The 24,689-nt window shown below is 40.2% G+C and overlaps 2 protein-coding genes across 3 annotated transcripts in view; one reads left to right on the top strand and one right to left on the bottom strand.

The window, feature by feature from the left end:
- Positions 1-2,037: 2,037 nt before the first annotated feature.
- Positions 2,038-13,355, top strand: ppa2 (inorganic pyrophosphatase 2). 2 transcript variants are annotated; one of them, XM_083764247.1, is made up of 12 exons: positions 2,038-2,350; positions 3,212-3,276; positions 3,970-4,014; positions 4,922-4,975; positions 5,625-5,744; positions 6,311-6,397; positions 7,877-8,003; positions 9,562-9,689; positions 9,906-9,991; positions 10,167-10,236; positions 11,496-11,535; positions 11,939-13,355. In XM_083764247.1, exons 1-12 carry the CDS (start codon positions 2,173-2,175, stop codon positions 11,959-11,961), a joined length of 1,023 nt encoding a protein of 340 aa, XP_083620373.1. In that variant the 5' UTR covers positions 2,038-2,172; the 3' UTR covers positions 11,962-13,355. The 2 variants fall into 2 exon arrangements, with proteins under 2 accessions (XP_083620373.1, XP_083620374.1); XM_083764248.1 differs by having other exon boundaries at positions 4,925-4,975.
- Positions 13,356-13,516: 161 nt separating this feature from the next.
- tet2 (tet methylcytosine dioxygenase 2) overlaps positions 13,517-24,689 on the bottom strand; it is a 45,981-nt gene continuing 34,808 nt past the window's right edge. Inside the window, exons 5-10 of the mRNA XM_083764246.1 lie at positions 23,350-23,558; positions 22,660-22,810; positions 22,446-22,535; positions 21,918-22,055; positions 17,901-18,246; positions 13,517-17,312 (exon numbers count right to left, since the gene is read on the bottom strand). Of these exons, the coding sequence (XP_083620372.1) occupies positions 15,907-17,312; positions 17,901-18,246; positions 21,918-22,055; positions 22,446-22,535; positions 22,660-22,810; positions 23,350-23,558 (2,340 nt within the window). The 3' untranslated portion in view covers positions 13,517-15,906. The remainder of the gene's footprint in view (positions 17,313-17,900; positions 18,247-21,917; positions 22,056-22,445; positions 22,536-22,659; positions 22,811-23,349; positions 23,559-24,689) is intronic.

The following is a 24,689-nucleotide window of genomic DNA, read 5'->3' on the forward strand; positions in this document are numbered from 1 at the left end:
ATCCATGGGTTTTCAACAGGTGGTCCGTGGACCACTGGTGGTCCGTGAAGGTATTGCATGTGGTCCCTGACCATGCATTTAGTAATGTAGGAAAGTGAAGATTTGTATTTTAATTTATTGTATTGACCACAAGTTGAGAAACAATGCAGTAAATGACGTGGTGACATATGATGACGCGTCGATGTTGTCAGTTACTGGGAAGTCGGACGTCAAGAACTTCCACAGAAAAGGGAGGTAGAAACTCAAGGGAAACTGTACCGGATTGCCTGGTTCAGTCACCATTATAAGGAAATGTGCCCATAATTAATGTGTCTGCTCGCTCATACATACAGTAAGTTACAATAGCAACATGGAAGGTTAATTTCCCCCCCACACAACGCCCATATCCCCCCTCCCAACACAACAGTGGTCCCCAGGTTGATTATCAGTCAGGGTGGTGCAGGTCCCTGGTTCATAATCAGTTGAAAACCCCTGTCTACAGTCTTTTCCCAATACACAGAAACATAGACAGAAATTGAGCATATTAAGCGTAATTACATGATTATCATAGAACATAGAATAATATACATAGGTCCAAGGTCCTTGTTCTCGAGTTTTACCTGTAGGGTCTCATCTCCAGTATGCCGTTGGGATCCCTCTGGACATCCCTCACATATTTTCAGTAGGACTGCTCCTCCTTGCGGTCCCATTTCTGTTACTCGTCTGGCTATCGCATAGTTGTCTGTCATCATCCCTCTTGGCAGTGGCAGGGCTTGGAGGAGTCAAAGGTCAGGAACCGTCGCGTGGAGAAACAGTTGCTTAACACAGGAGGGCAGTGGCTCAGATTATGGAAACCTTCGCTTGACAATGAACATTGTGTCAGTGGCTAGTCAGTGGCTTTCCACTGCAGTGCTGGAAGTCTGGAACCCCCTGTACCTGGTTTTATTCTAGCCCTCAAATCAGGGACTGATATAGACCTGGGTCTGCCTCTGCCTCTATGACTGCATGTGACTGTTATGTGAATCAATGCCACCAAAGAACACCGTTATTTTGGGGTCGCAGACCTATTAAGTATAGATATCCCCCTTTTTAATTTAGTTTGGGGAGCCCTGCTGTAACAGTGAATGCACATGTGATTTCAGTCAGCCTGGATTTTATGGCTGCTGTGATATGTGTACCTTTTGTTTGAGCAAACAGGCAAGGCAGAGAAATGGATCAGATGCAGCTGGTGTGGCCGTTTGTTTGCTCAATGTCCATTTCACACAATGGACATAGGACTTTGATCTCTGGATATTGTAATAGTTACTGAGTACTGACTCTCAATTCTGTTCAATGCACACGTACAATACAAATACAGGGAATCCCTCAAAGCAGATGGCTGCTGGCAATTTAGATTCATGACTACGCCTTATAGCATTTTCCTCCATCATTTGATTATTTTACATTCAAAATTGTCTTAAAAATGAGTATTGGTCACTCACATCAATATCAATTAATGTGATCTCATAGAATAAATCAAACGAAGAAGTCAAAGCAATTGGGTATCACTTATGAATAGAGGTGGAAAGATACAGCAGGGGTGAACTACTTCTTCAAGAGCTGAGCTTGAAACATTACAAGAGATAATTTTTCTCATCAGCATTAAAAATGTACTTATCCTTCATCATCACAACCATTACCATAATGTTCTTCGTATGTTTATTCACATAAAAAAAAATAGGCCTAATAATAATAATATTGTGCACAATTGCGCAAGTATTTCAAATTAAGCCAAGAAGTGCATAGATTATAACAGATAAAAGTAGTAGGCTACTATGAGGAACTGGAAGATGTTTAGGCGTCAAAAAGACCTTCAGGCATGTGGCAGAGGGCTTTCACTTCGACAAAGATGTAGAAGCTTCACAAAGACTCTAGTCTACGCTGAATTGACGTCCTCCAAATACTTTGACTTTGACACCAAGCTTGTCGACCAATGGGAAAGCAGTGTGCTGAGTTTCGGGCCAATGGACGGCGCGTATGTTCGCTTCAGGTTACAGGAAGTGGGTTGGAGTTAATCTTGCTCTTATAAATATCATTTTTGAGTACCACGACCTCGCTACAGATAGGTGGCAGTCAAATACAACGAAGGACGTGTTGTGCACGGCTGCGCGCAGACAGACGGGCCGCAGGAACTGTGAATAGAGGGGGTTTATAATGAGACCGCTGTTGCGATCTTCGCTGGGCGTGCTGCCGTTTCTTGGTTCACATTCTGCCACTGAAAGCAGAGTGATCACACAAGCAGCAGGTCTGCCCACATATCCGAGAAAGATGATGCATTATCAAACGGAAGAGAGAGGACAGCTGAACTCTCCAAACTACAGGATGTATTTTAGTAAGTTACCACCGCTGTCTGTCCAAGAAGAAACGCGTTCATTCAGTACGTTAACACGTTTGCGTGGCGTTCCTAAATCGTCCGTCTCTTTCGACGTCGAGAACAAAAACATAATAAAACCGACAAGACTGTACATCATGATTCATGCTGCATGCATGTACTGCATTTAAACGTTGTATTCTTAAGTTGTACTTTTACGAATAAAACCTATTAACGGCTATTTGTTTAGGCAGGTCTTTGAGTTCCACGTTAGATTTGTCTTGCTACTGTACACTTAGTCCTTCCATTGATTCGGCAAAACATACACAAACGGGTCCTTTCTTCACGTGTTTGTCTTGTTGTCACTTCCTGTCGAGCTGTAGCATGCGCAGTCAACCAGAACCAATTTGGCTTCAACTTTATCTTTATGACCCTGTATAATATTATTAATAATAATAATACAAATAATTATTTATAATAATGAACATTTGTAGTTGGACAATACTGTATATCGGTTAAAATCTGCCTTTGGATGATAATGCATGCATGAAACAGTAGGCTTTAACATAACGCATATTGTAGGATTCTTTGGAGAAGAAAAAAAGGGCTAGGTTAATACTGCCCTTTCAGTTCTAATATTTATTTAATGGCCTAGCCCTGGGCTGATCTAGGTCTTAATTCTATTTATTTGCAGGATAAGTTATTACTTTACTGATTACCTTTGTGCCTTAAAACACCTGGAAGAGATTGCTTAATGGTGCAAAAACAGATCAGCAAAAAGTAAAAGATCCAGTAGGGATGGAACAAAAAAGTATTGCCCTGAATCAAGCAAAGTTCTTTAGACTTTCTTTTCTATATTGTAATTGTTTTTTCTTTTCCTAGAAAACTCTGAAGGGAAATATATTTCACCATTTCACGACATTCCACTTTTTACCGAGGCACAACAGGTAACTTTTGTTTTTATACTTGTACTGTAGTTCAACCTTAGGCACGGGTGCCAACATTGGCACAGTGAAGGGTGATCACTGGCACACTGGCATTAGTGTGACTGTGAGAGAGAGGATTTGTCTTTTTAAAATAACATTCAATTAAGCTCTCAAATGCATGCAAATCCTGCATAATTCTACATTAATTCAACTGGGGAGGGAGTCTGGAAGATAGGTGCATTATTTCTAATGATCATTACAATGCCCTGATGTGAAAGAAAATAGTCCAGAAGAATAAAGAGATGTTCTATTTATGGACAATCAACATCTGTTGGAATTGTTTTAATTTTTATGTGGTGTCATAATTCAACATAATGTTGACACAGCACACTATAAAGAAAATAAAAACACGGCACTTAATGTCAGAAAGGTTGCCGACCCCTGCTGTAGTTCACTGCTGCTCAAAGTGTAATGCTCTGCTGGTCTTTCTGTAATGTATAGTGTGTTTTACGTTTGTTTTTAATGGACCCCTGTTTTTACACAAATGAAATTGATCGATTAGAGTTCACATGTGGATGGGTAAAAACAGGCTGGTTGAAATCAGTGCTTCCATATATTTGGGTAATATACAGTATTAAAATACATTATAAGCCCACTGCCCGTTTTACTGTAATGTAGCTCTGATCATTCAGTGATTGACTTGTCTTGCAATAGGACAGTGATGTGCCACCGAAAAAACTTAAGAAGATTGAGAATCAGGTATTGTCAAATTCTGTTCTATGTCTACATACTGCATTCACTCACTCACTCACTGGACACTCTGCAGTCTGCACCAGCAATATTTGCAGGTAGACTCACTCAAACCCAATATACATACTTTCTTCTATAAAAAATAAATCACACCCGTGTGAACTGAGTGGTTCAAAAGTATTGACTGCATACATTAATAAACGGTACTTTTCAGATGGTCGACATTTCTCGATTAAAACATTTTGTTTAGTGGTCGTGAAATATTCTGATATTTTGAGACAGAGGTTTTACAACTTTTGAATTAAATTATGGAAGAAAATTAACTTTTGCACAATATTCATTTTTTTTTAGAACGAGCTGTATATGTACATACATACTTACTGTATACACTGTACACTATAATGCAAAAGATGATTTATCACATGCCCCCATAGCAAAGGTAAGTAGAATTTGATCAACAAAATGGATTAAATTGGCACATGAAAAGGTAGTCTTCCTGGGATTTCCTGACTGTGGGGAGTTGGCTGAAAACAGCAGGTGCTGTTGCCATTCTCTGAAACGTAGAATCTCAGGACATCGCTCGGTATGTGATTCATATTTTTATGAAGCGGGTATCTGAAGTCACACAATCTTTTTTTTTTTTTAAGATATTTTTTTGCGGCTTACGCCTTTTATTGATTTTTGAAGGGACAGACAGTAGGCTGACAGGAAACGGGAGAGAGATGGGGGGATGACATGCAGTAAAGGCCGTGTCGGGTCCGGGAGTCGAACCCGCGGCACACTGCGACTGGATTACCAGTCCGGTGCCCAGACCGTTACGCTACGGCCTGGGCCAAGTCACACAATCTTGTGTCCATCTAATGTCTTACTATGTGGCTACAAACATAAATATATGTTCTTGTGATTTCTTTTTTAGCAGCTGTATAACATGGTTGTGGAGGTTCCTCGATGGTCAAACGCTAAAATGGAGGCAAGTGCCCAATGTTCAAACTGTTACTGAATAGAGACAGAAAATGGGTGAAGAGAGAGTGGATGTTAAATGCATTAAAAGGCCAAGGAATTTAAATGGGCGCTCACTGTCAGGCATCAGAGCGTTTGTGTTACACGCCTTAACCACTCAGCTTCGGCTATCGGCACTAAGGATAGTTCAATTGTGTTTTTCTTTTAATTCAGCATTTCAGCTTCATAATGAGCAGTTGAGAGAATAACAGTCCAAGTCCATCATTTATTTTGACCCCTTCCTGAATAGGCCTAGCTGTCCTGACCCCTTATCCATCATTTATACATTATGGATCATATCTATGGACTGTTATTCGTCTCAACTGCTCAGTGAGGAAATGGATTTGGCCATCTAGCCTTTGCCGGTGTCATACGTTTCCAATCCCATTTCTTTGAATACATTCTGTACAAATATAACATACGTACTGTGCCCTCCAAGCACATGTTTTACACACTATTCAAGATACATCATATGTTATAACTATAGATATACAGTGTTAAGATCATAATGCATTATAACCATGTTATTATGTGATATGGATGAGATGCGTAAGTGTAACCCAAATGTTATCATTTTGTTTACATCATTCTATTTTTCCCATCATTGTTTAAATCCTTAGATTGCAACAAAGGAACCACTGAATCCAATCAAACAAGATATAAAGAAAGGCAAGCTCCGATATGTGGCCAATGTATTCCCCCACAAAGGTTACATCTGGAACTATGGGGCAATCCCGCAGGTGAGGAAAAGTGGGATAATGTTGACATACCGTAGTTACAATCTGAAAATTACGCAGTTCTTCTTGCCTTAGTTGAGATTTATTTTTCCTCAAAGATATTGGTCGTTAATATTTACAATTTACAATTTAGGCATTTAGCAGACTCTCTTAATCCAGAGCGACTTACAATAATCAAGAACAAAAGCATGGGAATACATCACAAAAGCATTTATCATAAAACATGCGTAAGCTAAGAAAGTAACAGTGGAATATCTATATTATGAGACTATACATATAAACTATATATATATACTACTATGCTATACATATGTACTATGGCGTGCTATGACTATATACAATGCAATTATAGTGCCGTCTACATAACATGCTATAAGTCTGTATCAGATGCTATCTAAGTCTACAGAAATGCTATCTAAGGGGGTAGGGTAAGTGCTATGGTGCTAATATAGTGCTAATATAAATGTAATACATTGGGTAGGTGGCTTGATGTATTGCTAGCAATTACTTCTCATTGCCAGGCAATTAAATTGTTTATTTTCTATTGCTCAATTGTTTGCTGCGAAAAGACATGGGAGGACCCCAACCACATAGACAAAGATACAAAGTGCTGCGGAGACAACGACCCCATTGATGTGTGTGAGATTGGCTCCATGGTAAGACGGCCACACCTGCAGTTCTACTGTAATGCTATCACTGTTGCGTTAATACAGTACTTATACTTTACTATTAAACAGACAAGTATAATAGATCTGATGTGATCTGAGGCTGTGATGCATGCTTTTTTTTTTTTACAGAGCTATATTTAACAATACACTGAATTAGTTCCCACAGGATGACAAAGAGCTTTACAAAGGAACCTGATCTATAAAATTAAACTTGCCGAGAGAATGTACACACCTGTATGGATCTATGTGTATTGTGTATGAACACTTTAGAGACGGGACATAGCCACAATGACTGCAATGTAGTAAATGGTGCATTTATGTAGTAAATGGTGCATTTATATAGTAAATGGTGCATTTAGCGCCTTTATCCCATTTTGACCTGAGATCAGATTCTAAAAATGATTTTTCAAAAATAGCAGACCTACAACCTTGTAGTGCCGCGCTATGAGCTTGTAGATCTGCTATTTTATAATAGCTAAAGCTTTACATAATGCTAACACCAAAAGTGGTTCCCGCCCAAAATGGGTTATCCAAGGTGCTTTACATAGATTGTGTGAATTGTGCATTACATTCACCCATTCATTTCACACACACACCGATGGCGGTGGAAACCATGCCAGGCACCAACCAGCACATCGGTATCATGTACGGTCACTAAAGCATCTCACCCCTCGGTCTGACGGTTCTTGTATTCTTTATTTTGTTTTACTGAGAATCAGGTTAGAAATAAGTTTAGGGTTAAGCATAGTTTTACTGGGGTTAAGTTTAGATACAGGGTTAAGTTTAGACATAGTTTTACTGAGGTTAAGGTTAGGAATAAGGTTAGGTTTAACCGTTTAAGCATAATTTACTTAGGTTACTTTAGGAAATACCAAGCCGTGCAGTTCCGCTGGCTGTATGCCCAGGGTGAGTTGTTAATGGGGCGACTCGTTTGGTATTCAGCACATCAGGAGCAATTTGGGGTTCAGTAAGCCGTAGTGAGATAAAGCCAAATGTTCTAATGATTCTTTTCATACAATAATATGTCTCCATATTACATTACACAGCTTTCTAATACCTTGCCATGAGGAACTATAAGGTCAGAACTGTTAATGTGTTTAGCTTTGGATGTATTTTGTAAGGCAGGTGAACACAATTAAAACACAACACTGCTAGTGGTAAATTAAATTAAGATTTCACGCCAATATCTACAAGTGTACCTGCAGGCTACAGTGGGCCTTTTTTTCAGCACTCCAGTGTAACTTATCTTATTATCGATAAATTAAGATTTTTAATCATTTTTAAGATGATTCTTCTGCAGGGTTTTAGAAGGAATATTTGAACGTCATTTTTGGCCATTTTGTTTTAGCCATTTAGTTTTTTGCCATTTGCCTACAATGCATTATCCCATTACATTATTGTACGGCTGTGTTAAATTGTCATGTGGGATGGGCTCCTAAACTTGCTACTCATTCCTCTGTTGTACAGGTGTGCTCACCAGGTCAGGTCATCCAGGTGAAAGTGCTGGGAATACTGGCCATGATTGACGAGGGAGAGACAGACTGGAAGGTCATTGCCATCAACACAGAAGACCCAGATGCTAAAAACCTTAACGGTGAGTTTGACCTATTTTGGTTTTCTTTGATATAGCCAAACTGCACTCTGAAGTGTGCTTTCAGGTGCAATAGATTAGATGAGCCTTTTCTCAGTTCTCCAGACTGTGCTGATATTTGATGTATTACCATGTGTTGTTCTTGTTCTAGGTTAATAGCGTCTGCTAAATGCCTAAATAGTAAATTGTCAAATTGTAGGTCCTACAAGGTTTCTAAGGTTGTTTGAGGCTTCCCTAAACACCATGGCCAACCCTCCTTGTGTCCTAGACTCTTCTCCTTCCTGTGGAGCCTCTTTAAGTTAGAACTGGAGACTCAACATAGACCCAACATAGTCTGAAGACTGAACTCGTTCGACTCCAGTTCAAGTCAAATGCACTTAGCAACAAGTTAGTGTGAAGAAGGTTCATGTGCATGTCCAAACATAATATTTGCCAGGGTAGTTGCTTCCTCATCCTCCTGTATTGTAAACGTTCTTCTATTTAGGGGTTCTGTTGTGTGTTAAGTAAGTCTCATCGGTATGATTTTTTTAGTCCACTTCCCCTCCCTCTATGGTGTCAGCCTTTGGTGTGGCAAAACCTCCACTTGAACGTGCAAACAGAGACAGAGTGCGAGGGTGTAGTTGGTGGAATGAGACCTAGTCAATGAATCTTGTCACATTCAGTTAGTGATGTATTGGAAAGCGGTTTGTGAGGGAGGTGGTGGGTCAGTTCAGAATAAGAATAACTAAAGAATCAGTAAATAAGTTAAACTGCAATTTATTAAATCAAAAGCAAAATAAAGTTTTCCATAACAAAATGTTCACTTAATGAAATCAAAATAAAACAAAACTGCCTCAAAAGGGATGGGTGTAAAGCTCAAGTGTCCTGGCACTGTCCAAAACTAAACTTAAATGTCCAAAAAATTAATTAAAATGGAACCCAGTCAATGCTGTGTGTAGTGGTAAGTCTCCTCTTACCACCCTTTACACTGTTCCGCAAAGTCCGTCCTCAATCGAAATCCAAACTCCAATCCAAAATGGAAAGAAGGTCTCGAAATCCAATGGCGGATATCCAATGTTCAGGAAAGTACTCCAGAAAGGAAATATGGCAAGACTTGGGAAATATTCCTCTTGCTTCTCCAGTAGCCTGTCTGTCTCTCTGTTCACCTCCACTCTGGACTGACAGAGTCAAACTCTCCAGGTGGCCCAAACATTGTGATTGCCCATCACTCCATCAGCCAGGTAAGCTGTGGGAGGGGTCTCTCAATCACTGCTTATTGCCATAACAACACATGTATCTCACTAGGCTTCTTGTGGCATATTGTCCAGCGGATAAATAGGAAAATCTCATAGAGTAGCGGATTGGTAGAAAATAATAAAGTACATGAAAATTGAAACATTGCAAACAAAAATACATAGAAACAATGTGACTCTGGGCACAGAGGTTACAAGGCCATATCTGTAATACCGTGAAATACTGTATATTGTGGTATTTTGGTGGATACCATATTGTGACATTTCTTTCAATTGGATCCCCACATACAGTGCAAGGTGGAAAAAAATATTTGTGTCGTTTCCCTCAGACATAGACGATGTACGCAAAAGCAGGCCTGGTCACTTGGAAGCCACTGTTGACTGGTTTAAGAAATACAAGGTACCAGACGGCAAGCCTGAGAACCAGTTTGCGTTTGACGGACAGTTCAAAGACAAGGTACATAGAATTGTACTGTATATTTTGGCTCGTGACATTTCATATTCAGCTATTCTCATGTTTGGTTAACTTTTTAGTGTTATTTTAGTAGGACCTACTGTATACTGTAAGTTCAAATGCCCACAAGGGGCTGAAGTGCTATGTCCCTTAGTGATACCTGTCATGAATAAGCTGAACCCACTTCCATGTACCTCCATATACACCCTTCACCTTCAGGACTTTGCCATCAAGACCATTAAGTCCACTCATGAGCACTGGAGGGCACTAGTGCAGAAGAAAACCAATGGTGGAGAAATAGAATGGTGAGTGGAATGCAGGGTTTTGCATGCAATATGTGTATTTATTTGTGGATATGTATGCGTGTGTGTGTGTGTGTGTGTGTGTGTGTGTGCACCTGGTTCTTCATGTGTGTTGAGCTGGTATTGTGCATTTAACTGTGATGTAACCTTTTAATGTGTTCTTATTGTCTAATCACAGTAAAAATATTTCCGTGAGTGCGAGCCCTTTTAAATGCAGTGTGGATGAGACCAGAGATGTAGTCCAGTTGGTGAGTATTCATGTTCAACTGCTACTAGTTTGCGACCCAATTGTTATAAATGGAAAAAAATGAGTACACCCTGTATAGCAGCACTCCAAAATAAAAGATACAAGACTGGCTCAGATGTAATATCTCATTTTATTTAGAACGCTTACATGTTTTGCCACTCTAATCTGACTTGTGTGACTGTAATATTGTGTGACCTAGCAACTGATTGTCAAGCAAGGACCTCCCACCTTACACACGTAGGGATGATTATATGTATATTTTAAAAGACACACCCATTATCACTTTTAAAGCTGTTCTGTGGAAGGCTTGAATGCCGAAACGCGCAAGCGTTCTCAATAGAATGAGAAATTGCATCTGAGGTAGTCTTGCATCTTTTATTTTGGAATGCCGCTTTTTCCACTTGGTGGTTTTTGATTTAACCCATTCTGACCGGGCACCCATTTTGGTGTCAGCATCATGTTATGCTTTAGCTATTTAAAAATAGCAGATCTACAAGCTCATATCGCGCCACCGAGTGGCGCGATACGAGCTTGTAGGTCTGCTATTTTTTTTTTTAATCGAAGAACGACTGACATTTCTAGAATCTGATCTCAGGTCAGAATGGGTTCATCAGACCAGTGTGTGTCCGGCGGAAACCTCATATGAATCTGATCTCAGGTCAGAATGGGTTAAGTTGTGTTTATAGCTGAGCACCCACTGCCGCCTAAACCAAGGGCAGCATCCAGAGGATCCTGCTGCTTCTTTCTTATCTTGTATACTTTGTTGACAGGCCAGTCGGCCCCCTAATGTTTTCCCTCTAGACTACATTGATAACTTTGCCGAAAACAGCCGATCCCAAGCTCGCAACACGCCACGTTGTGTTGTGAGCTTGTAGATTTCGTTGAAAGTTTGCATATTATGCCATTTTTCACAGACTGTTCACCTATTACTGCAGGGTTCCCCAATAGGCGGCCCGGATATAAATGGCATTAAATGGGGGTCAGTAGCCTATGCATGTCAAACTGGGCATCCTTTTCAAATGGGGTCCAAGACCTCGACCTCGCGCGTGCAGACTCGGCCCCCAGCCTGGTACGCCAGTCAAAATATGGCCCTTGAGGAAAATTAATTGGGGAACCCTGTATTACTGTATGACATGCCCAGAATAGGGCATCCAGAGATCAAGTGGTTAAACATCTCTCTGTGAGGGTGTGTATGAAAAATGTTAACATTTGATTCCATATAACTATATATAACCTGTATATTATTTGTCGCCTCCAAAGGCCCCTGCTTCTGGAAGTGCACTTCCAGTACCTCCAGAGGGTGAGTTTAAAATATCTTGCATTTTAAAGGAGAATTCCGGACTAAGCATTTTCTTACCATAATCTGATGTTATATCCAAGAACAAGTGGTGGAGGTGCACCACAGCTTCGAGTATGCGCGATGGGTCTTATTTTTATCGCTCGAAAAATCATTTTTTTTGTAGACATGACTAGACACACTGTTTGTCTTAAATGGGCTGCCGTAAAAAGGCGAACTACCATAAGACCCACAACGCTTTCTCTGAGCAGCGGTGCGGTGCTCTCCCACGCTCTACCACTCACTCTTCATCAGATTAAGGTGAGAAAATAGTTAGTCCGGAATTCGCATTATTAATCTGTTTGAACAGATAAAGAATTACACTATACAACTTGACATGTTGCTACAAATCTGTTTTCCTGTGCAGTGGACAAGTGGTATTTTCTGTAGTGACGCTGAAGCCCTCAAGATGGTGTATAAAGATGGAAAAACCTCCGGCCATGTTGTCAAAAGAAGCACTACCAGCATTGTCTTCTCCCAAGATTGATTTTGTATGCAGCTAAATGTATTTTGTTATGGAAAGGAGACATTCAGAAGTTGTATAGCCACCAAGAATGGTGGCATTCTATGTTTTGTTGGCATTGTGGAAGGATGTTTTTTTTCAATAATATAAAGTAATCCTTTACCAAAAGAATGGTGTGCGGGCCCTACCTCCTTCCATGATTGCGTCATTGGCCCTGCACCCACTGTCGAGGTGCATGTAAATAAGTATGCTCTGGTATTGTTGGCATTGTGAACAATAATTCACTCAAATTAGAAGATTATTTGATTTGTTTGTACTGGTTACAAATACCTAAGGGACAAATATATTTACAATGAGCAAGTTACATAATGTGCCATGATGCCTTTTGCAACATGTGTATTGCCAAATATAAGTGAGAATGCACAATTCTCTAACCACTACCAGTGGTAAAAAAAAACTTGAGCTGTTAAAAATATCAACACAGATTAATTGTTGTAACTTGTAACCACAATGTATATTAGATGGGGCATAATCATTTAGCTTCATTTGATTCCCCTTCTCTGTCAAGTTGATTAAAGACCGAAAATGGCTGTTTTGAATGTTTTTGTCACCCCAGTTTCCAGTTCTGTGGATTTGTGATGGCTAAGTACAGACAATATTTCCAGCACATATTAACTTGGAGGAACAAATCAAAGTGCTTTAAATAAATATAAATTTTATTAAAAACACCCACATCTCAGCAATATCAGGAATGATATAATAAACAGCTTTCAAATAAACTGCATTCAATACATTACAATACTTACAGTATTTATATGCATCCTTTATTCCTTTTCTTTAGCATACCAAACTTCAGGAGAACTAGGGGAGCGTAAAAAATAATGGGGGACAGGCAAAAAGTTGCACATTATATCTTTTTTTAGTGTCTAACTGCAAAATACATCGACTGCTAGCTTAACATAAGAGCTGAGCACCTTTTTGTGCATTAGTTAAGCTCAGGTAAAGTCATTCAAGTACTGTTGACTCGATCAGAAACACTCTGAAGCATCTTCAAGTATGGCTATGCTTGTCACCCGCTATATCTTTAGACACCTCTGGTTTCTCAACCACAACCTGCTACTGTAGCTGGGTCCTGTACACCAACATTCAACATCTCATGTTTCAGATGTATCTTTACAAAAAGAAAAAAACTGAATAGTTTAAAAACACTAACTTCTAATGGTTTTTAGCTAACAGGATGCCCTATAACTGTAAACATTGTGTTTGACAGTGAATGTGGTATTTACAAAAAATCAAATAAAAAAAGTCCTGGGTTATCTAACTTTGAACTATTGTGTGAACCTGCAGAGAAGTAAAAGCATATTAAGGACATGAATGTTTGCTGTTTGATGGGCTGTGGGTATTGGTCAAAAACTACAAGAACCTACAATAAGAAAGAAATGAGTTGTATTCCTGCAATACAAATGCATGGTATATACAATGTGGCATAATTTACTTTATTTTCTTTTAACACATTTACAACCTAGTTTAATTTTAAATAAAATGTTTCGTAATTCTTTATTACAATTTTTTTTTCTCCTGAAAAAGAAATTAAGTGCTTTCAGAAAACAATAAAATTTACGTTAAAGAGTGGGGGAGAGTTGTCACTCAAACCATCATAACCATTCCATTATATATCACATTAATTCAATCAAATGGACAGGGGAAACTGATCGTTATACAATTGCTTAGTGGTTATAAATAAATTTAACTTTTTCACTATACACAAGCACAAAGATGTGCAACTAACCATAATAACTGCCCAGCTGTTCTTGCCTCTTAGCAAAAGTAAACACATTGCACCTTACTACGGCAATGTCATACTTTCCCTTTAGTCAGTCAGTGCATATTACATGTTCAAATTACTTTTTAAAGGATACCACCAAACTACAGCCTAAAACATACGTACAAAAATTGCGGGTGATTTTCAATCTTTTCTTGTGTGTGTTTTTTAAAGATATAGTACATGATTTCATTGGGATTCAGGTGGCTGTGAAGGCAAGTCCCTGAATGAGAAAACATTTCAGAATGAATACAGATGATGGTGTGCACAAACAAATAATTGGAAAATGTCCCTGATTTTTAAGTAACATCAAAGCCTCAAGTCCAAGTAATACTTTCTAGCTGTGTAATAAGGAAGAAAGTAGGCGATGAACTTTTGTGCCTTTTGGTGGCTTGAGGGTCTATTGTTATTAAGTTTGAAACGTGATGCATAAAACTAAATGATAAAATGACAAGAATAGCCTTTTGCGTTATAATCCTATTGCCAAACTAGTTCTGAGGTATATGACAAGTAGGTACTGTACATCTTTCATTAGCCTTTCATTGCCTCAAAAGTCTCACATTATGTCTAGCAAGTTGAATAGCACCATATGAAACAAAATCTGTTTTAAAACCAAAATAAAATAGGCCGTTTACTATTCTTTACAACACTAAAATCGAAAGCGTAAATTCCAAACAAGGAGAATTAATTTACTGTACAAATCTCACCTATTTTATATCTTACATTTAGATTACAATTAAGCCGTATTTATGCTTTGTCGCGCGACACCCAAAACGGCTGAGAATAGTAGATCCATAAGTTCACAAAGCGTCATATCTGCAATGTGCTTGTAGGTCGGCTATTCTCTGCGTGAGACACCGTCGCGTGATGAAGTATGAATCAGGCTTGCTAAGGACCCTCCCCAACAGCAAGCCAGCTGCCAGCTTCGGACATCAGGATAGTGATGCTGAGTTAACCCTGTACCATGTTCCTCAAGCATATGAGAAACGTGTTACTAAAACACCACAGTCACAAGACTACATGTAAAAAAAAATCACAATCCAGGTTTGTTCAGTGAACCTGCAGTCAGGAACTTTTTGAAACAGTCACGCTGACAACAAAATGACCCTTTAAAAAAACTGAAAAGGAAAAGTAAGGTGTATAACAAGACAAAACATGCTGCATGTTGATTCTGTTTAAAATATAAAAAATACACCATTAGAATGGCTCAATGTTACAGTATAAAGGACATAGGTAAGTGAAAGACCAATAAAATGCACCAATAAAATGCTAGTGTAAAAAAAAATCTATTTGCATGGTACAGTTTTTGCAGATAACTGTAATTTTAGCTTTTTTTTCATACTGATTTCATGTGTTTGAGAGTACAGATTTCTGTAGCAATATAATTTAAACAAATGTTTGATTTTAAAGTTTTACCAAAACATGAACTCTTCTTATCAAAAGTGCTTTAAAAACACTTTGCTGATGCTTTGACAATTAAACAGTATTTTCAGTGTCATCCAGTTCACATGATTCACCAAGTTTTTGTCACTTATACAAAGCTGCGTGGTTATAGGGTGAAGCCATTTCAATAGAAGAAGCCCACACCTTTAGCACCGTGAATGGAGTCATTCACAAAGTCCGTGTTTCTATGCCAACATATTTCCAAGTGAATATTCCATATGAAAAAAAAAAGAAACTTTGTTTCCAGTAAAAAAATAAGTCCCATTGTATTAGACACAAAGCACCAGAGGTTTTAACAGTGTGAAATCTTTCAAAAAAAGTAACCCAACAATAAATAAATATGTCCTTAGAGGATCAACCAACCAGTAAATCTCGGTTGTTGTAGGAGGTGAAAGACCTGATGTGGAAGCCAGGGTGTACAGTATTTCATCATAATTTATGTCAAGTTTGTTTTCCCAGGCCAGCTTAGTTGTTTCTGCTGACACTGTCTCATGCTTTTCTGAGACAAGGGAGAAGTGTTCCAATTCAGGCCATCAGTGCCTGCAGGATTATAGTAAATATTTCAAAAAGAGCACCTTCAGTTCTCTCAGTGTTTTTCCTTATTCTTCTACACAAATCGACTGTAAGGCCCTGTGACCTTGGTGAAGGCGTAGGGAGTTGTAGTGACATAGGTGTTGGTTGTGCTGGACTGAGTGCCCTGCATGAGAGATGCGATGAAGCGCTTGTAAGGAGGCTCGCCGGTTGGTTCTGATGGCTCAGGATGCTCACGCTTCGCCCCCTTCTTGCCACTGCTCTTAGTGGGTGTCACTACTTCACCGCCGTTCCTCTCCGCCTCTTCCTCCTTCTCTCTGGCCTTCTCTGCCATTTTAGCTTCCCACATCGCCAGCCCATGCTTGGCCTCATTCATGCTCTTGTGCTGGTAGAATACTAGCGAGATGCGTGTTGGGTGGTTGCGGTCAGGGTTCTTAACAGGTGTTGTGGCATGGAGTTCCCGCTTTGCACACTCGATCAGGATAGAGCCATGGCTGGGTGCCAATGCCACCCCACCAATCTCTGGATCTAAAAAGTTGTGCTCGTTGTCCGACCACGTCTCAGGCTTCAGGGGCGTTGTGGGTGTCTGTGGGGTCCCAGGCTCCTGCTTGATACTGGGGCCCAGGAGACCCCCATTGGGCAGGTTGAAGCCTGGTGGCATTCCCGGGTTCAGGCAATCGCCACTCAACGGAGGGGGACGAAGTACCTGTGGGCCAGACAGGCCCGGCTCTGTCTTAATTTGCATACAGAACGGGTCTTGGACTGGTGGGAACATCTGAGGGCTCTGAGAGAGGTATGGATTAGGATAACTGCCAAAATGATTGCCTTTGCTCATAGCAGATGCATAGTCCAGATTAGGGTGTGCTGAAGGGGGTCTTGAGAGGGGGTCCATAAACTGGGGGTCTGACGTGACGTTAGGGCCATAAGGACCATGAGGGTAGTGTCCCATGGAATGAACACCAGGCCTCATGCTGCAGTTACTGTAACCATTGACCTGTAACGCTTGCTGACCATATCTTGGTGGATAGTTGACCTCGTAGTGATGCATCCCATACTGCTGCTCAGGGTACAGGCCTTGCCTCTGCTGTTGATACATGTCTAGGTGCTTTGGGTTCGAAGCATAGTATGGGTGGTAATTATCCAAGGGCATACCTCCATTACACTGATACCCTGGATAAGGACGATTTGACCCATTCATGTAAGAGTTTGCTACATGGAGTGGGGAGGCGTAAGGATTGGCGGGAGTTGCCGGGTGAGGGGGATACATGCCCCCTGGTGTAGAAGTGCTTGGAAAAGGCCTGGGATGGTTGGGGAATCTGGGGTAGCTGGCAGGATGCGGGGCGCCAGGGTATGAGGGAGGGAAGGGAAGGCTCTGGTGGTGCTGCAGCTGTTGCTGCAGCTGTAGATGCTGACCGTGGGCCCCAAGAGGGTGTGGCGGGTGACCTAGTTGTGGAGTTGCAGTCATGGCACCTAGGATATGTCCTGAAAGAAACCAGAGACGTGATGAGAGATGTGACGTCTTTGAATGAAAATAAAACAAGCTGTCATACTACATACACTACAGACTACAGTATATCACACATCTCCAATCCTGCAAATACCAACAGCAGCTGAAACTAGCTGAGATCTTCTCCAAGCCAAGAGCCAGACCACCAGAATTGGCTACCATCAGACTATTGAACAAGGCCTGCCCTGAACACACTGCCTGTGTGGATTTACCAATGCATTTTTCTTTTTTAAATGTTTAATGTGGGCTATATCATAAGCATAAGACTTACGACTATAACGTTCTAGTATCTCATGACATGTACTGCACCTACTATTTTTTGCATCTTCTCATGTCCATAGAGCACCTGCTACTTTATGCACCTTATAGACAATAACCACATACCACTTATTTATGCTATATGTATAAATGTACATATCTTTTACACAAAAAAATATTTCACCCACTTCTTTACACCTGTAAACCTGTGATGGGACAATAAAGTTGATTTACATATCAGTGACATGCTAAATACAACATGTAATCTATGTATATCGCTAATTGAAATTATGACTTCAACCCACCTGGGCCTGGAGTAGTGCTCTCATAAGTGCTTGATTTTGACTTGGCCTGAAGGGCCTTTTCTGCCTTGGCGTTTAACGTGTCCAGCATTGAATTCTTGTTGGCGGCTGCCTTCTTGGCGTCCATTTTTTTCTGTCGACATGACTTGGCTGGCTCCGCAAGCATGCGCACCTGGCGGCGGAAAGCACTGAGGACCTGAATGGCACCAGATTTGATTTTCTCCTTTTGGCCCTCCTCACTGCCAAACTCGTCTGTAGTGGCGGCCTTGTACAGGGGCAACACATGGAGCTGCTCGTCCTCCGGGATCTTGCCAATGTCCCTGTTATCCTCCCTTGTTAATGTGCAAACCTGGAGGAAGAAAGGAAGTCGGTACAGTCAGTAAGTAGGCTATCACTTCTTATTTTATTTATGTATTTCTGGTTCATTTTAACAAGGGGCGCACCAACATGTGCTCATACACGCAAGCCTGTGACACCAAAAAGGCCAATGTTAGGGAGGACTCTATGATGCTGCACTGCCCTGAGCTGAGCTGGCCTGTCGCTACTAGACCGTGCTCAAGGACGCTCTTAGAAGGAAGTGAAGTGGTCACGTGACTGGGCTGCGCCATGACACTTTCATGGACACTTTCATGGGAGCCAAACTCACACAGGTAGTGCAATGAATACATGGCAGTGAATGGAGCCGGCTGGACCAGCTCATAACAAACATTATACATGAACGATTGCGAGCTTTGTCATATAATTGGTTCAGGAATATGAAAGAAGACATAAGTGATATCACACGTTTTTTCCGAGTGGTTGGGGGGGGGGGGGGGGGGGGCAGTGATCTTGAAATTCTATTTTCATCTGTGTAATGCACGTTGCCATTATGTGCGTTAGCGGGTACTGGGATTGAACCTCAGTATTAAGCACAATGTTCTCAATGGTGCACTGAAGAGAGCTACCTCATGTTCTTATTCAATGTTAACATAAATTTCAATTTACATCATTCTGTATGTCATGACTTGATTGTTTACTGTATTGTATTCCATTTCCTGTGCCTTAAACAGTCACAAAAACATAGTTTTCAACTGGGAAAGGAAACGTTTCAATATAGTTTAAAATAAATCACAACCATGTGAAGTGAGGAGCGCTCTTATACATCATCTCTTTCCGGCCAATCACAATTTGCATCCTCACTTTTGTCTTCAATGTTTGTGTTTACACAATGTTTGTGTTTACACAAACACTCAAAACTAGTCATAGCCTGGTGGTGGTAGCAAAACAATGTTTGTGTTTACAGTAGGCTACACAAAACCTCAAAGCTGGACATAGCAGGGGCTAGCGCCCCTCAAAAAGTGCCTCTGAGAGACTCGGTACGGCTCAAAACATACATCAATAATATGATCTATTAAATCGCATTAGTAGCGGCATTACCCACACTGTCACTCTACATAATTTGGTGTTCATATGTTCGAAAGGGTAAAAGTAGCCTATATAGCCGCTATAAAATGTTTTGCCCTCTACCGGAGCAATCATGACGACATTAGGCATAATTGTAGCCGTAGGATGTCTAAATTGAACCTAATTAAACGACGGTGTCACTTGATTGATTCAACTCTGCGCTTGGCTTGCCGACAGCCTACCCTGCGTTATTTTGGACATGGATGGATGGGAGATCATGGGACACCCTCGCGCGATGCAGTAACGCGCCGCAATTCGCTGGAGACTGGACTAGTAGGCCTACACCGATATATTATATTTACTCTATTAGGGTAAACTCTAAACGGTATAATGGACGCTGGGGAAAAAAGAGTCTTAATATTTAGACGGCTCTGATTTTGGACCCTGGGAGTTTGTCGACGACCGAAACAAACCCTTTCATCAGCTCCACTATACACTACTTCAATCTGCAGTGACGCTGTTTGGCATGGAGGGGTCGCGGTTAGTCAATGCATACCATTTTAAAACTCCAACAACTTTTCTTTTTCTTCCATTGTTTCGTCCATTGAAAATCATTAAAGCAATTATACATTTAGCGTCAATCTTCAGTCAAGGCGGTCGACAGTTCAGTTACTATTAGTTACAACGAGTGGACTCTTGACGATGTAAGTAACCTACGTTGCAGATTCACAAAAGGCACTTAATTCAAGTTAATGTACGTCTTTCTTTCTTAATTCTTTCACCACAGTTCCCAATTTCCCATGCAGCATGCAGGTCATTTTCCGGCGGCCGACTTGGCCTAGCTAGCTTGTTTTTCTCTCTCTCTCAAATCAGTGGTGGACAACTCAACCCCAGTAGACCTACTTTATAGTCAAAGTAATTTGTAATCGCTGGCCTACTCTACAAAGGAGTTTCTCTGCCAAATGTGTAGCCTACTTGAGTTAAATTACTGGAGACTGAGTAGGCTTACTCTTACTTGCTTAAAAAACACTTACCGGTAAGTGTTGAAAATGAATGAATTGAATGAATGAAAAACTTTATTCCGAACATGATAAAATTATACACAAAAGTCAAAGAATTAAAATAAGCGCAATATAGCACATAATATTCCCCCCAAAAAACAAAGCCAAGTATTGTAATTCTTTATTATTTTCCCCCTTTTTTTCTTTTTTCTTTCCTTTATTAAGTAGCTGTGTTGAATTAGTGTTGCAGTTTGGAAGTATTTTTAATATATTGGAATGGAATTTTGGCTTCTCTGAAATTCTCTCTTCCTCACTTCCCTTCCCAATGTCCCCTCCCACACTGGCCAGAGCCATATAGAAAGAAAGTTTATGGCAAACATCCTACAGCTTTAAGTCCAAAAATTGAACTAACTGAACCTGGACTAACCTTTAAGAGCCATAATAGACTCTATTCTGTCTTACTCTATGGATCTGAGTAGGCCTAAATAGTTAATTATATATCTGCCTGGTTGTTTTTGTGTGTGATATTGTGTATTGTATTTGATATTATATTTAATAAATTAAAACATATCAAGGCTGCAAGACCCTGTAAGACCCAATGATGCTTCTTGGTAACATTTTTATTTGAATTAATTATTTAAAAAAATCTGTTCTTTTTTTCACCTAAACATCATCATTGATGTTCATTGTTTAGTCTTGCAATGCCATTGGTCATGATATCTGCATATAAATACCCCCCACAGAGGCACAGATTTACACAACTTCAAAATCTTACCTATGACCTTTAACCTTTAACCCTGATAAAAGTAACTCAAATGCATGCAATACATATATTTGTGTGATCATTAGAATGTCTAGAACATGTGTTGTGTATTATTTTTAAAGATATCCACCGAATGTAAATTATTAATTTATTATTATTATTTGAATAATTATTATAAATGTGCATAACATTTTCATAAAACGTTAATTTTTTTTTGCAAAGTCCTAGTAGTACAAAGTAGTAGTAAGGTTGAAATCTCTTTTTTGCAAGTATACACTGACACGAAACAAGACAGGAACGCCCAAAAACATCACATCCGGTTTTTTACCCTGGGCAGAATTTTCTATGGCTGCCAATGCAACTTTTTCCAATCCTTAATCATATACGGACAAACATCTATGCCGATAATATCTAACTTGCGGAGTTAACGTGCCTTGTACACGGGCAACAGATCTTTCAACGTATGGCATTGCAAATACGTTTGATAATCGCTACTCTGCGCAATATTGTTTTGGAAATGCCGCAAATTGCATTGCAGTGAACGAGAGCAAATCACAACTTACCCTGGGGGTGGTGACTCCGCCCAGAATACGCGTTTTCGTGTCAGTGTATAAATATATCCGGGTCTTACAGGGTTAAACCCTATTTGAAAACAATGGATCTACTGGCTCACAACGCGTCACGACGCCACACGTGAGCTTGTTGTAGATCTATAACTTGTGTAGTGTCACATGTAGCCTACATGGATAGATGACAAAAAATGCACTGCAAAAAATGTTAAGAGGTAGAGAAAATACCCACAAAATAACTGAATTTGAGTTTAATTGCCATCCCCTGGGGCCCTGATGATGCCCCTGTTGGCCTGTTCCTTACCACAGTGCTGCCACCCTGCATGTTGTGGAGGTCTCTGTGAGCGTGGGCACAGAAATCAAGGCAAGCTGTGACCCCAGAGAAGGGACGACCATCTTTTAGCCCAAGACGACAGTCTGGTGCCCTGTGTTCATGCTCCACCTACAGAACAACAACACCATCAGGTAAACAACGTTAATAATCTTTTATGAATCATACGACCCTCCATTATTAATGAATATGAGAGTCAAGCTTTAGGTTAATGAATAACTGTTCTTTAAAAACTTCTTTTAACTACTTTAATAATACCATACCCCTGTTCCATGTCTCCCTATCCTAACTATCCTTTGTATATTGTATCCACCATAATAATACAAAAAAGAATGCCAACTTGCTAAGTTCACATAAGGTTGTGCCAAAACATGGTACAGATACTGTATGTTATGTTATCCTTTAAACATAACATTCTATGTATAATTCAAGGTAATGTTAAGTTGTTAACTGAAGAAACCAGTAGTATGTTCTCAAAGTAGAATACCCAGGTATCCTCACCTGATTTAAATAAGCTTCAGGTGCCAGTTGTTTATACTTTGGACCCATTATGGTTGCTAGGTTCTGAAGGTTCTGCTCCAGTCTCTCCTCCTGTAAATTATGTGCATACAACATTATGGCATTATATTCAGGCTGCTGTATGCTTTATTGGACAAATATTAGGTATACATATGAAAGCCCCATAGCATGTTACTACACAGTGCAACAGATATACCTCTTTAGGATCATCCCCAAGTAGCTTGAATCTTCTTGGGATTTTGCTCCTGGCAAACTTGCAACCATTGTAGTACATACTCCAGGAGCAGCCGAAGGAGAAAGATGCTCCGCAAGCATCAGGATCCAACCCTTGGCATGCACATGTCCTCCTGAATGACATGGACAAGCAGGTATTAGATTTGTTGTTACTGTTTTTCTTAAAGAGATTAGGCAGTGCATTTATCTTTGTATACATTGTGGACTGACGGTTTGCTATGGCGAGGCACAGGGGGAAGCAACTGGTAGCATTTGTTCCAGGCTGGATTTGTGTTTATGTCAACTCCAAGGCACACTCTTCTCTACATAATTTACTATTCTATGACTTATGTTCAATGGCATTAAGATTTAGCTGACCATTACGTTTCCAGCATTGGATTTTGATTTGCGTAGAAACAGATTACTTCCTCCTTTGAGGGAACTTAGGATGGATGTCAATAGAATTAATACCTTTTCATAGAGCTGGATGTATTATTTACAGCTTAGCTGATTAGCAAGCTACTGCTCTGTGACTTCAGTATACTCATCCAGTCATGAACACTTTACAGTGGCCTATTTTTATTTTATTCATCTATATTAAACCAAGAAAACAATATTGTAACTATTACAATGACTTATAATTATATGGAATATTCAAATGTTTTAAACATACTCTTCGTTGATGGCACAGCGTCTCTGGGTGCAGGCACCATGTTTGTTTAGTGTACCACTCAGTTCAGAGTAGAGGCGGTCTGCCAGGCTGCGTTGGATGCCATCCCAGACCATGATGACCACTACAATACTGGCTGTCTCACAGGTGTGGCCTGCTCGCTCCCTAACTAGCACTAGCAACTTCTCCTCCTCACTGGAACGGCGGATTACCTGCAAGATAACATGCGGTACTCAAGGTTAATTTATTACAGTTAAGTACAGTACAGTACCAGCTCAGTGACTTTGTGGTTAGAATGTCCGCCCTGGGACTGGAAGGTTGGAGGTCGATCCAAGGACGGGTCATACCAAAGACTCAGTGCCTCGATCCCTGCTTGGTACTCAGCATCAAGGGTTGGATTTCGGTAAGTCCCTGCGACATACTAGCATCATGTCCTGGCCAGGGGGTGTACTTGTACATCAAGCTGCCCACAGAAACAGTAGATAGTGTCCTGCCCTATTGGCTCCATGGCTCGGCAAGGCTTACATACAGTACAGTACAGTAGCTGTACAGGACTTCAACATATTGACACTGATGTACTGATGTAGTGAGCACACAATGACACTCATGCCATTGGGTTGGACATCATTCAGTGCAATTCGACACTATAGATTATCTATTATACAGTACATAATATATTAATATTATAGATAATATATTTTTATGTCCCTAGGGGGTCATTGTTGATTGTTTACAGTGATTTTAGAACAGCGGGGCATTGTAAGGTTATTCAAAATCACTTTAAACAAATGGCCTTGCATGGTTAATACTACACTCACATGGCAAGGTTTCATAAAATATAAGCACAGCAACAAAAATGCAACAATTTATGGATGACAAAATAATCATTCTACAGTCTACTCTACACCATGCAATGTAGTGCAGTGACATTTAGCAGAATCAATTTGTTTGGCACAGGTGTGTGTTTTTAGAATGCTGAGGAAAACCTGTTGGGTTGGAACACATCCGTTGTTTCTGTCTGTGAAAGGGACATGCATTCTGGGTTTGAGTAGTATCCTATTTATCAGTATCATAGTGAAAGCACAATTGTTTTAAAAAAAATATATATTCATATTAAAATCGTAGTGTTTTGTCAATTGCCTTGCAACCTTTCACCAGTGGGCCCTGACCCACAGGTTGGGAATCACTGTAGTATTGTACCATGACTTTGAACGCAGCTCAGCCAATCAGTTACAGTAATTGGAACTATCCATTTAGAAATAACCTCTGAAAATGAGTAGAAAATTATGCATCCACGGCACTTTCACACTTATATTTAGGCTGTGCAGTCATATAGGCCTAAA

The sequence above is a fragment of the Protomyctophum parallelum genome (assembly GCF_964188405.1).
Source record: "Protomyctophum parallelum genome assembly, chromosome: 5".
Classification (NCBI taxonomy): Eukaryota; Metazoa; Chordata; class Actinopteri; order Myctophiformes; family Myctophidae; genus Protomyctophum; species Protomyctophum parallelum.